General features: G+C 34.3%; 1 protein-coding gene across 2 annotated transcripts in view; it reads right to left on the reverse strand.

Moving 5' to 3' along the window:
• Positions 1-779: 779 nt before the first annotated feature.
• The window catches only part of TBC1D19 (TBC1 domain family member 19), a 46,569-nt gene continuing 32,799 nt past the window's right edge, over positions 780-14,549 (reverse strand). Inside the window, exons 14-21 of one of the 2 annotated variants that reach the window (XM_066317142.1) lie at positions 11,190-11,274; positions 8,887-8,931; positions 7,667-7,699; positions 5,203-5,312; positions 3,901-3,992; positions 3,050-3,165; positions 2,153-2,223; positions 780-1,158 (exon numbers count right to left, since the gene is read on the reverse strand). In XM_066317142.1, the coding sequence (XP_066173239.1) occupies positions 1,084-1,158; positions 2,153-2,223; positions 3,050-3,165; positions 3,901-3,992; positions 5,203-5,312; positions 7,667-7,699; positions 8,887-8,931; positions 11,190-11,274 (627 nt within the window). In that variant the 3' untranslated portion in view covers positions 780-1,083. The remainder of the gene's footprint in view (positions 1,159-2,152; positions 2,224-3,049; positions 3,166-3,900; positions 3,993-5,202; positions 5,313-7,666; positions 7,700-8,886; positions 8,932-11,189; positions 11,275-14,549) is intronic. The other variant, XM_066317143.1, reaches the window with a different exon arrangement.

A 14,549-nucleotide genomic window follows, 5' to 3' on the forward strand; every position in this document is an offset into this window, starting at 1 on the left:
ATTGTTCTCAGGGCAATATTTTCTCTCATGCAGAGACCAGCTCTGATAAATTTTATGCTCAGGCCTTCTCTGCAGGGGAACATAGTATATGCCTTTGATGGGACTCCAGGGAGGAGTTCAGCAGACTCCTGAGATAGCTCCATACCTAACCAAAAATGAATGGGGAATGCATGACTACATCCCTGTGCATGAAAAGAATAAACAGGAGCAGTTAATATGAGAAAGAACATGGAGAAAATTTCTGTGAAAAGAATAAATAAGATAGGGATAGCAAAACTGATGTATGACGCTGTTGTACATTACAATGACATAAAGACTTTGATTTTAGAAGGTTGAAAATTACTTTTTTACTTTTGGGATGTGTGTTTTTTATATACTATTTTACACAGACCAATCTGATTGGTGAAACCAAGACTAACTTTTTCAATTACACTGGTCAGACTAGAGGGACATCAAAAAGAAGTCCCTCCTAGGGAAAGGAATGAAAACAAATTTACAGTTACAAAAACATGTATCTTGTTTACAGAAAATTCTCTGGGAAAGGAATTTCAGAAAACTAAAACATTTCAGGCATGAACAAGGGTACAGATGTATGATCCCATCTTTTCCTTAGAAAACAAGAAAAAATAATTTTGCAAGTAAAAGTATCTTTATTTCGTCACTTGACAGGATTGGAGATGATATCCTCTAAGCCTGTGAGCCTGAAGAAGTAATTTCATATTAAAAGAATAAGAGCTTTTACAACTCTGACAACAACATCACAGAACTCAGATCACGAATTACATTTACTTTATTTAATTTAATATTACATGCATTTAAAACAGCGATTCATATTATTTATTTGCACAAGTAGTCATTCTCAATGTGCAAATAATAACCATTGCTTTTACAGTAAAATTATTTAGCATGCACTTCACACAATTGTGTGCCAAGTTATTTTTTCCGGTTAGAAAATATTAAGGTAATTATTTGCAAATTGATTTTATATATGGAGTTTAATTTTGGCTTTATGCAGACATTGCATAGATGATGCTTAGCTTCTCCAGAAAGACTGGAATGTGGTACCAGTATTGTTGAAGTAGATCAGGTGATAGTAGCAAACAAAAAGATTTGAAGAAGAGGCATAACTTTGAGGGTTGAAAGGTCAGCAAGTACAGCCTAGGACGAAAATCAAAAAGGCTTGTTAAATTTGACATTTGAATCAAATTTCTTTAAAGCAAGTTAAGAAGTCAGGAAAAGATTCAAATACTGACTGTAATACTGCCAATAATCAGATTTGGACATGGCTAGAAACAAATTATTCTGGTTTCTGTTAATACCGTATTGCATAATTATTAATTCTAACATTTCAAAGAAAAAACACGTTTACCCAATGTATAGCACCCAAGTAACTTTATTTTAGCCTTTAGCCTTACTTCAAATATACACAGCATCATGGGTGAATAAGGAGTCTAACATTTCAACTTGCTTCTAAAAATAATTGGGAATTAAGAATCCTTATCCTGTGGCTTGGCTAGTACTTGTGAAGTAAATCCAATGTAATGCCTCAAATAATCAATGTCTTCTCATGAAAGTATGTTTTAAAAAAAGCCAAAGAAAGTGATCACAAACTCAAGGATTGGAAAAAATTAATCACTGTATTTTTCAAAAAAAAAAAAAAAAAAGGAAAGAAAAAATATGTTACTAGATATAAACAATAATAATCTTCATGCTAAAAACTTCATTTTCTTCACTTCCTACAGCAGTACGCACAGTGAAATTTCAGATTCACATTGAAAAAGTAATCTTGTAAAATTTTTGTCATTTGTAGAACAGAAGCAACTAAAATGTACTGAGGAAAAGGGTACAAACCTCTGCAATATTTCAAAAACAATATATCCCACTAACACAGATTATATATTTAAAGAAAACTTAACTGTACAAAATAATTTTATAACACTGCATTTTTATAGCAAATCGTCTTTATTTCCTTTACTCCAGAAAAGCAGCATTATGTACTGCATGTTCACAATTTCCTTATTTTTTATCTAAGGTAAGAATTTAGACAGAAAGATTTGCACTATGCATCATGTGCCATGTGAAGCTTAAGTTACTCTTATTGGCAAAGCATCAGAAACTATTTCAATCTCCTCTAAGTGAAACTTATCCTTACTTCAGCTGCAGCCAGTGATGTCACCTCCATCAGGTTGACTGCTCGGAAAGCAAACACAGCAGCTGCCAGGACTGAAAGAAAATGTCCAATATTTACATTTCTGACCTGATAAGTAGTGGTTAGAATTAATCTTGATATAAAATACCAATTTTCACTTAGTTTAATTATTTTGGTTCTGAAGAATAATATACAACAGGTGGCTGTGTTTGAGTTTCTTTGACCACTCTTTCAAACAGACAGGAAAAACACAACATTCTTTCAGTAAAGTCTGAGTGAAAATGCCTGAGGTTGAAGATGACTAGCTTTTAATTAAAAGGGACAAGCTGTCTTACATATATACAAATGGAACCAAAACCTTTTCTCTTCTACTCAGCTACTTTGTATTTAAAAATTGACTCAACTGAAGATACGGGTTTTCTTTAAAACCTCCATCTTAATCCTTCCTAAATATGAGGATATTATTTAGCTACAAAACTTACAAAAGTGTCTTAAAAGACACGACATCAAAGGAAGAAATCCAGCAAAATCAGGGGGACTCTTAATTGTTTTAAGTACTGTAGAGGTAGTTGCCATAAATAACATGAATCTTGTATTTTGTTAAAGGTGATTAATTCATTTACCACTGAAGCTGGGAGAACATCCTATGTTCTGTTCAGAGAGCACTCAGCATTTTTTGAGTATTGCCATAAAAAATTACCTGACATATTTTTTTATTAAAGATGCAGTACTCATGCAATTCCATTTTTCTAGATGATATATGCTTTGACATGTATGTAACCTGCTGTCTGCATTCAAAAAACAACTATTTTCTTCTCAACACAAAATACATTGAAGCTAACAAGTATCTACCTTACATTCACACAGACTTCACACATTTTGTAAAAATAATTCTATTACCAGCAAGAATTTCTAGAGAATTGTATCCCAGGATTCTGTCCCACAGAAGCAAGAGCTGGTCTGTAGCTAAATAACCAGAAAACGCTCGTACCATCCATTTAAATGAAATTCGTAGCCTGCGAACAAGTGACAAACAGCAGTTATTATATTTCTGCTTCCCATAATGATCAGATTGTCTATAAACTGAAAATATTTCATTATCCTTCTGCATTTCTCTTTTGGGATGAATAAGCATTTTCTCTTGCTGCAGTTATAATCGATATTTTAATTTGCAAGAGCCATCATAAAACTATTCAGCGTCTCATTTGATAAAGTACTAATATCATTCTCATTATCATTCTGATCAAACAATCACATTAGAGTGATCCTCAGCTATTATCACCCTCAATGTTTCATCCTTTCAGCTATTATGCTATTAAGATGGATACCAATTAAGACAAAAAGGTTCTGTTGTGCCTGGCGCCATGAGTTCACTATTCAATGACTTGCTCTCTTGCCTCTTCCAGTACCTTCTGCTGCAACTAACACACCTCTGTGTCTTCTGTCCCCTAGGAAATACATCACTTAGTTCCATCAGATCCAACACGAATTACTGAAACTCAGCTGAATAATGCAGCACAGAACATTTCTCACAGAGCAATTCTCTCTCTTTCACAGAGCATATAGAAGAAATGCACAAAGCACAGACACACAGGTTAGACAAAGCAATCCATTTGACTCTCAAGGAAAAATGGCACACTGATGGTTATACTTTTGTGTACTTTACCATAGATCTTAAATTAAAATACTACAGAACAGCATTTTCACAACAATCAATGTGCAACATTTGCAAGTCAGAAGGAAGCACTTACGGCTGAGCTCCAATTTCTCGGAGGTGATAGAAGAGCTGGGGCAGGTGAGTTTGTAGAAGAGTCTCAAAAAGCAAACACAACGATACAATGCCCTAAAGAAACAAGATCATATTGTGAATACTAACACTCATCCTGTCAAATCTGAGAAAACACTATCAGCATGTAAGGGTGCATCAATTTTTAATTCAAGCAATAAAACACTACTAATGATATAATAATCAACTCAGGTGAGAAAGGCACAAGCAATTCTAGTACCTTCAAGTCACTAAAGCCTTGCTCCTGCAATTCCATGTATGTATTAGCAGCATAACATGTTCTGATAGTCCTTTTCAAGTCTGAGTTACTTATGGTGCATGTCAGGGTTGAAGTACTAAATGGGTTATTATATTGTAACCTACTTGAAATATTTCCACTTTGATGAAACAGACCTCAGTTACACTAAAATGTAAAATATGTGAGAAAAAATATCTCTCTGAGAAGTAAAACCAAACAGCAAAAGGGATAACTACAAAATTAGTTAAACATAAACACATTTTAAAGATAGTTTCAAAAATTACCATGGTAATGAATAGACTCTTGTTTGACCCCTTTCTCTGCTATTAAAGATGGAAAGCACAATACATAGCCTTGAAATGGTATACCAAGGAAAGGATTTTCTTTTAACCAAGAAATATTTTCCAAAAGCAATATAACTCTTCAGCACTTTTTGAAGGAAAAAACAAGTACTTCCTCTGTTTTATTCTTCACAAATAGAAGACAAGCTAATTCTTACAACTGTTGTACATTCAAGACAATTGATCCCAGTCACAAACAGACAAAGTATCTAAACTCATCTAGTAGTACTAAAAATCATGTGCTGTCATACCAAGATACTTCAGATAAAGAAACAGACACTAACTTGGTATCACTGAAACAATATCTCTATACATATATTTTAGTCTCTTTACTCCAGACAATATTTCAGATATTACATATCTTTAATGAAACAGAATTTGTGTGACTCTTTGAACTGAGAAATCTATTCAATTAAAAAACTTATAAACTCTTATAAAAGACTCCATACGCTCATAAAATGACAACTTACTCTTTTAATAAGGTACATGATAGCAAAGACTAACACTGACATAGAAAGCAACAATATCCAGACTGGAATTACCTAATAATTTTCTCAAGCTTGCCTGAAATATTTTATTATATTTAAAAGGATACATTTCAATCACATAGAAAACCATGCTACAGTATATTATTGTTCTGTAGCAAACAGGATATCAAGTGAGTGGATTTAATTGCTAATGAACTTACAGAGGGATGAGAAGAGATGGAATGGAGTCTGAAGAAAAAACGCACATACATCTCACGGAATATCTGATACAATTTGGAAGGTTCATGGTACAGAAAACAAAGTGGAGCAACTGAAAGGATAAAAGAATTATAATTGACTCAACACTGTAAACTGCTAAAAGAGATCAATGATTAAACGCATGAAGTATGAGGAAAAGCCAAGTAATTTATAGTACCACAATTTACAAAAACAGTACTAAACCAATTATTGAGAAAGAAGTATTCAATCACAGTCTCTAATTTAATGTAAAAAGACAAAAAAGGGAGTATAACACATTCTAGATATTATTCCTACATATTTCAAGAAGCTAAACTGATTAGAACCTGCTTACTGCAGTGCTGGCTTCTGAACCATAAGAAATATGCTGTAAGGAGAGCACCCCTGAGGTGTAAGGCAATGTAAACAGTGCAAGTTTTTGATTCAAGTGTCTGTAACTTTCCATGTGCCATGGGGCCAGTGACCAGCTCCAAACTGATGCCCTGTTTGTAAGGGTGCTTGAAAACAGACATTTATGAAAATGAAAACATTAAAAGAACAGCTTTTGGTTGCCAAAATAACATCACTAAACATGAACAAACTTATCGGGACACGTTTATTTCTTACAGGATCTGTTAGAAGTCTTCCAGTACACCTGATGCCAAATGACAATTGATTACATTTGTAAAACAGCAGCTCTGAAATTTTGCTTGTTTCATAGAAGTCTAGCATATAGCTAAATCTCTATGTATGTCCTGCTCAAACACAACCATCATTCCTTGAGACTGATAGTCCATCCACTCAATGTATTCTCACAGTTGTCATACCATTTTGTGAAAAGCCTTCTGATCTGTCCAGTCATCATGCTGACTGCTTCATTTTACAGATGCATTCATTTTAGCTGACAGCTTACATTTTAACACACTCATAGTTTCTATCTCTACATTCACCTTCCCCTCCATTTTATTTACACTAAGCTAGGGGTATGGATATATTTATTTGCATATGTATGTACACAGACACACGTATATATGTATATTTTTTTAATATATATACACAGATCTATGCACATGTGAATTTATTTTCATATCTAAATATCACAGAAGGTGGCTTAATAACAAAAATGGTGTCTGTGTATGAGAGGTGAGGTGATAAGGTAGGGTGAGATGTTCACAGAAACATGTATTTCCATAGGGATAAGAAAAGCAAAGGGTGTTACCCGTGTTCATGTTTTTAATGCTTGAAGATGGAGGTGGAAAACTTGTCAGTGTGCACATGTACATTAAGTCAAGGAGAGTAACAGATCAGCCTCTGACAGCTGGCACCCTGACAGTGTATGAATGCAAACAGGAAAAAGGGTATAGGATTTTCCTAAGGACACTTCCTCACATAGCAGCACAGCATGGAATACAGAGGATGCTCTGCTTGGTCCCAGCCACTGTATCCACAGCCTGGAGCTACATTACCATGTTTCTGCTGCCTTGCTTTTCACCCTTCCTCCTTCTCAGAGCCAGCATATTCTGACCCTGTGCAAAGAGCAAGGACAGGAGAGAGGAAAACTCACACCCAAGTTTGGGAGACACTGTTCTCAAGGGCAGAATCAAATCCAAACATTTTGTAAAGGAGTTCACATAGAACACGTGAATGCCTCTAAATGAGTCCTAAGGAGGAGTTTGTAACTTAAGTGCTCATTATTTCAAAAATTTTGCCTGCTCAGGTTAAATGTGTTTAATATTTAAATTCCATGATTTTAATGATTGTGTGTGATCATTAAACTTTATTATTAGCAAAACATGCATAGCATTTTATGTAAAAACTTACAATCTGCTTGCCCTGTGATGCTACAAACACCTTTGATAAACCAAAACAAAAACTAAAAAGCCAAAACATCTAATCTCACATCTGCAATAGCTGTAATATGTCTGTAACTGAAGGAGATTCTTCTGCTTTTTTTCCTAAAATTCTTGTTAGTATTTGTGCTTTCCTCTGTGCAATAAATTATATTAATGGCAACCATTATATGATGTAATGCTCTCTTAACACCTCTTGTAGGCAAATGTAGAAAGCAATAGGCCTTTCACATTATTTACTTTTAAGGACTTTTAAGGACTTTTTTTATGGGTAATTTGGTCTACCCAGAAGTGAAACATAAAGGAAGAGTGCTTTGTTGGTAAAATTTATCCCTCTATTCATATACATTAAGATGCATAGCTTAGCTCAGCTATTTGCTCTCAAATAAGGAATTCTCACATGGCAGCAAGCTGCAATGTAAGTAAATAAAACAACCTGAAAATTTAAAAATTATATTCAACAATCTTCATACACAAAAAACCATAACAGCATATACATACACAAGTTTAAAATTTGCAAGAACTATATACAGCTTTAAACTACAATATGAGAAAAAGCAATCCTGAGGTTTTAGCTTATGAGAGTCATCACACTTACCATACATAGAAAAGCCATGGAAAGGAATTACACCTGCAAAACAAAAATATTTCTTTTTTGTTCTTTAATAATCTTCTTTATGCATGCCAAAAAAAATATTCTCCCTCACATTATTGAATTGTATTCTGCTTACATTATTGAATTGTATTCTGCCTATGTCAGGAATAAAGTGTTTCCTTGTTATTGCATCTTCACAGATCTCCATCTTGTACATACGTAAGTATAGCATCACCTATGTCAGTACAAGCAATTACAGGCTTAAACACAAGCCACGGTTCTTAGAAAGCCAAGTAAAGCTCAGTTTGAAGTTGTTACACAGAAGCTTTACTGATATCAGAACTAATTTCAGAAAAATGACAACTCATAAATGTCATGTTGTGACATAAATGAAGCAGGAAAAAAAGAAGGCCAAGACCTCTAGTAATTAATGTAGTACTCAGATAGAACATTCACAGTACTTGGCAGTTGTAGCATGACAGCTGATCTTAGCTCCTATTCACTAGATTTTATATAAGACTGGTAAGAGGTGGCTGCTTTGGCAAAAGATCAGAAGAACAATGCTTCGTGGCTACAAAGCTGCAAGAATTGCAGAGGCAAATACAGAAAAAAGAGAAACAAAAGTATGTACTGCAACTGACTCCACTGAAATACAGAAGACATAAAAGACAAGGCCAGAGACACGGATTTAAGATTGGTGATGTAAGGCCTTGAAAGCAAGAAGAAAGAGCTTGAATTTGAAATACAAATGGAGGAAGGGGATTGAAATGGTTAAGGTAAGAGCTGAAAAAAACAATTTAATAACTGAAGTTTTAACAACAGCAATGATATTAAAATTACATAGATCTGTTGTGTCTATGCACATTTTGAAAGGAGAAGACTTCAGGGTGTGGTTCGTTAAGTAGTGAAAAGCTGGGAGGTCAGCAAGTTTCAGCATTTAGCATTCAAATCCTGTAAGTGCTGATACAAGACTGAATACAAGCTGCTGCACCACAAGTTATTTCCCTTCTCCTTCCCACACATAGACAAGCTCCTTTTGTGATCACTAACACCAGGCTGAATGTGGGTTTGGAGTAGCTTCCATGCAGCTTACTCCTTTACATTAATGAATTTCACAGAGTAACAGCAAAACATAACTTGTAATAGAGAAAGGAAATATCATGTATTTGAGGAAAAAAATCTTTCCAAACTACCACTAGAGGAGGCAATAGTATAATTCATACCATTTGGAGGATAGAAAACAGCATATTCTTCCATTCCAAGTTTTCCTGTGAACCATCAAACCACAAAGAAAATGTCATTAAGCTGTTAAAAAGCATAAAGACTTAAGTAATTTAAATTAAAAAGTGTGTTTTAAGTTAGAATTACAAATATAACTAACTACATTATTGACCATCTGACATTGTCTAATATGTAGCAAGCAATGCAATGGAACAGGTACAATGTCAAATATAAAACTAAAATGCAGCACCAATAAAGAAGGATGACAAACAACAAAAAAGAGGAGGAAAATTTCTGCAGAGCTGTTCCACTGAGATTCTGCTTGGGTGTGCCTTAGGAGCTTCTGGTGTTTGCTGCAAACCTTGAAGACAGTGAAGCTCTAGGAGGAAATAAGGGCAGATTGACCTAGGGATAGGAAAGGCCTTTAAACAGATACAACCACAGATAAAATATTCAAGGCTTCATTAGGTCTGCAACAGAGGAAGATGGATGTTCAGATGTAACAAACATTTAAGTCATCCACTGGGTACAAAAGACTTAATTAAGTCAAGAAAATCACTCATCATATACACTGATCACACAACTTTTTTATGTTCCCTGCAAAATGAACCTTATATTATTAAACCATATTTTAACTACAGAAACTAATAATTCAAAATCCATTAATAAAATTTAACAATTCATTTAGAAATATAAAGGTGCTATTAAATACAATTACAACTAATCAAAATTTGCAATTATTTTAGTTCTAAAATGAGAACATTCAACTAAAAATTTAATTAACTACATGAAAATTTATAGAATATTCTGTGTACTCTACTTACTCTTCACAATAAAATTTAGCACATGGAACTTTTGTCAGGTTCAATGGAGTCTGGACATTGATATTTTCCTATAGCATGAACTGACTAAAATAAAATAAAATAAAATAAAAATTAACCTGCAAAACTCCTGTCTACTACTCCATAAAAACAAAATCTGGTATTTTCCAATTACACAAATGGGTTGTTTCATTAAACTAAAAATTATTTTCTCCTTTTACTTTCAACAGTTTGTTTGTTGTGCAGCCAGGAATTATAATCTGGGAGGATGAGTATTTTTAGCATAAAGCACATCTCTTGGAAAATCGGCTAAAAATAGGACATACAAGCCTTTCGGATTTACACTGCACAGATTTAGGCATCAGCAACATCATTCCCCAGATCTGTCCAGGAATATGCAGGATGTTCTCCATAGCTGTGTTTCTGGGCTGCCACGGCTCTGTGTCTGAAGTGAGACCTAGGATCCCACTGCTGTTCTGCTCTCAGGTGAGCCTTTTGCTTATTTCAAGGAGTAAGTAAAGAAAACACTGTAATTCAGTGGAAGACAGTAAAAAAAGTAATAAAAAGGGAATTTAAAAATTACAAAACAAACATTACTTATAGCGACATAAGAAGCAGCAAGATGAAAACTGTCAGCAGAGGTCCTGCACAAAAAAAGTACTTAGGGATCATATTCAGCTAAATGCACAGGCACCAGGACCAAGGAAATAAACAGGAATGTAGAAGATGAAGGTACATGGGAAAAAAAGTGATTGGATTACTGAATGACTCAAGAAGGAAGGCAAAATTAGGAACCTCTAGGTAAAATCAAGGCAGGTGAGGTTCTAAGACTCATGGAAATGTCCAGAAGAATGGCATGAGAAGCTGGCAGAGAAGGCAAGTGGACTGAATCAAGAAATCCAATGATTGTTAAGAAAAATAATGAGACCTCAAGTCAAATAACATCCAAAAATAAGCTAATACTCTGGAAGATGCCATGCTTTTTAAAAAAAATCAGTGTTGAGTATGTTTGGTAAAGCTCTACTCTTCCACACTTGAAGTTCTTCAGCAACACGTTCTGGTCCTGTCTACAAATATTTGCAAAACTCACTGCTTTGCAAAGACAACATTCTGTAACAATTCCCAGCTTTTCCAGCTGCTACATTTATTGAAGTTGCAGAGAACAATATTTACATGTCTATTTAAATGTCTAGCTCTGATGAAAACAGACATTGTCATGATTTTACCATATTGTCATAGTTGTGTTTCACTCCTTCTGGTGGAACACTGCAGAGTTATACATAGAAAATGAGTAAAAGAACAACATTGCAATCTGTGATTTAAGCTGTCATAATAGAATCTGTGCAGAAGTCAGCGGGATATATTCTTATTAACATTCTTTAAAGTGTAGTCTACTAGGTGTAATGAACACAAATTCACATACTGTATAAGTGCATCAGTCAACAAAAATCTACACGATCTTTTTAAAAATAACTCTTTTTTACCTCGTATGTATGATTTGGGTGGGGTGGCACTACTGTAAGCAAAGTGTTCCAATACAGATGTATCTCGGGAAAAACACAGTAACACCTGCAGAAAAGAAAGTCAACTGACTAAATGGATCAAAGCAATGTCAAACAAATTTAAGGACCTGTCTTTATTAGCACCTATTAGATGCTATTTAAGACAGACAATAAGGTTGAAAGCTCCTCACCACCTTCGTTTATTTTCCTACTCAAATTTCCAGGCTCACTTTGAACTTGCTATGATTTTACATTCCCCTTCACTTGTTATCAGTTTTATATCCACATTCTTCAAGCCTCCTCCCTCCCTCTCAGTAGGTGTTTATCACCTTCTGTCACATTAGTGACTGTATGGTACCTGGCTGTCTTTATATCTTTTAGACTGTTTTTCTACTCAGTTACTATGACCTAGGGATGTCCTACTAAGGGAATAAGCAAACAAAGAATTTACGCTCTTGGATGTGCAGTCCTGGAAGAAGTAACAGTTGCTTTCATTCCCAGGATCTTTACAAAATGTTTGCATGCAATTCAGCTCTTTCAAAAAACAGATTATAATGTTCACCTTGTATCCTAAAGATCAGAAACGCACGTCGTATACTCTAAAGTACATTTGGGATTTATTGTTTACATAAACGGAAAAAACTGTATTCACAGCAACTGAGTATAGAATTAAGCAGTAAAAGCATTCATAGAAAAAGGAAAAAAAAAAAAAAAAGAATCTCGTCCTATCTGGAGTGGTAAAAAATGTAGTTAGTACTGTACTTTAAAATCTTCACGTTCTCAGGCACTGAAAGGCTGCACTATGAAGAATGCACACGAGAGGGCAGACACAACGCAGACTTCAAAAGTCACTGCTGACTTTTGCACACCTGAATCCCTCTGTCGGGGTTTAAGCCCAGCTAGGAAACTAAGCATCACTCAGAGGCTCCCTCAACCTCCTCCCTCTTCCTCTCTACCCTGGTGAAATGAGAAGGAGAATCAAAGTAAAACTTTTAGGCTGAGATAAGAACAGTTTAGTAAGTGAATAATAGAAAATTATAATACTAATGATAATAAACTACTAATACCAGACCCTTCCCAAACCCGGATCAGCCACCTGGTTCCAGGTAACTCTCCCCAGTTTATACACTGGGCACGACATTCTGTGGTGTGGAATACCCCTTTGATCAGTCCTGGCTATGCTCTCTCCCAGTTTCCTTTGTGTACCTCCTCACTGGCAGGGCAAAAGACAAGGAAAAAGTCCTTAGAATAAACACAACTTAGCAATACTCCAAAGTACCAGTGTGTTATCAACACCATTCTCATTCCCAATCCAAAACACAGCACTGTAACAGCTACCTGAGAAGAAATTTACTCTAGCTGAACCCAGGACACTCTGCTCCTTAAGATTTTAAGAGTTTATTTTAACAGTAGTCAAGGTGTAAAAGGAGGAAATGTTTCACTACATAATTTATTGAGAATAAAAATGAATGGATTTTTCCTTCCCACTAATTGGTGCAAACATGTTCCACATATCAGCATTTGTCAAAGAAAACACATAAAATGACACAATTTAATATTATTGCTTTAATTTTTTTATGGTAAGCAGGTCATATTTTGAGACTTTTTTCTTTTTTGAACCTCAAAATTATTTGTCAAATACAAACATCTTTTAAAAACGAATAAAACTTTCTTATCTCAAGCAGTTTAAGCTACATATTATTTCTGTGCAATACACAGTGATGTTCACAGCTGCCAAAATATCACTGACAATAACAATACACAGGCAAATGTAATTCTGTGTGTATGTTAACTGAGGTGAACGAAAGAGAAACTAATCTGAACAAGGCATTAACTGTGTTCTCTCATAGGGGAAAGAATGTAACCTTCATTTGAGGCTCTCTTTTTTTAGGAATACAGTGTCCAGTACCAGTATCTGGAAGTCTTTAAATGAAGACTCTGCATCTTTATAAGAGATAGACTCTAGCTCAAACCTAAGTTATGACTATACCAAAAAAACTCTGGGCAAGGTTCTTTGCATTTAAAACTACAGTATTCAAACTGAACTTCTGGCCTGAAATAAAGAATTTATGAATTTACTAATCCATGTGTTATTTTTCTCATTAACAAAATGATAGTGCTAAAGAAAACAATGGCACAAACCCCTTAAGTACAGAAATATTAACCAAATTATTGGATATTTATAATCCAACTGAAAAGAAAACCACTGAATTCAAATCACTGAGGGAAAGAAAAAAACCCAAAGTCAAAGCTTTTATCAAAAAGAAATCACATTATTAAAAGTACTTGTATTATATTTTAATATTTAGGAAGAAGTAATAAAAATAAGTAAACTTTGGAGAGAAGAAAGCAAAGATATTAAAGGAAATAAATGACATAATTTCACAATGTTTTTCCTGAAAACAATTGTATGCTACTAAAGAGGTACCAATAATGTAACAAAATAGTCTCATCATTATTTTAAACCCAAATTTTCTTGTTTTGGTGGACATTTCATCTATTCCACAACACACAAACACTCTGCTCAATGACTTGGAAAACTTAAGAGGCAGTAACTAGTCATGAAAAAAAAGCAAAAACCCAGTGCAAACCCAGAAATAACGTATCTGGTTTAAACTAACATTTTCATTATCTATCTTATTTAACCAATATTTAATTCCATTTATCATATTAAATCAATAAATAATATCCCATATCACAGTGACTCATACTACAAATTTTTTCCAGGGGCTATAGAACAAAATAATTCGGCAGTAAAGCATTTGCAAATTAGGTTGGAAGAGGAAATTATCAAGGAAAATGGATAACTTTTCTAGAGCAGAGTCTGAAGAATACCACAAAATAGCAATCAAAACTAGAGCAACAAATAATTAGAAGTTTGAGATACTCTGCTTCAAAGCCTTGCAGTAAAACTAGCCATATAATTTTTCAAGATTTTTCGTGAGTCTTCTTCAGTTACTAAAGACAGTTTAGTCTTTTTTACAATTTTCATTCTGAAGCTATTCTTTTAGTCAATAGAGATACAAAAAATGGAAAACATTCAACTGGGTTATATATTGACAATTATGAACAAAATGTATTTCTGATGATCTTAAAACAAAATATTGTATCATCTAGTAGTTCATACTTCTTCATAGTGTATAGCCCCATGTCTACTGCAAGTGTCAGTTAATGACTAATTAATGCCATGGTACTCTACATAACAAATGAAAAAGAAACAGAAATCAGATTTTCAAATCCCAAGAAGAAGACACAATGTTACAATGAACATTGTGGGTTACATGAAGACACAGTGTTACAATGAAGATCATCTTTGACCATTAAATTAAGAAAAACTCTTAC

This window comes from Sylvia atricapilla, chromosome 4 (assembly GCF_009819655.1).
Source record: "Sylvia atricapilla isolate bSylAtr1 chromosome 4, bSylAtr1.pri, whole genome shotgun sequence".
Taxonomy (NCBI): Eukaryota; Metazoa; Chordata; class Aves; order Passeriformes; family Sylviidae; genus Sylvia; species Sylvia atricapilla.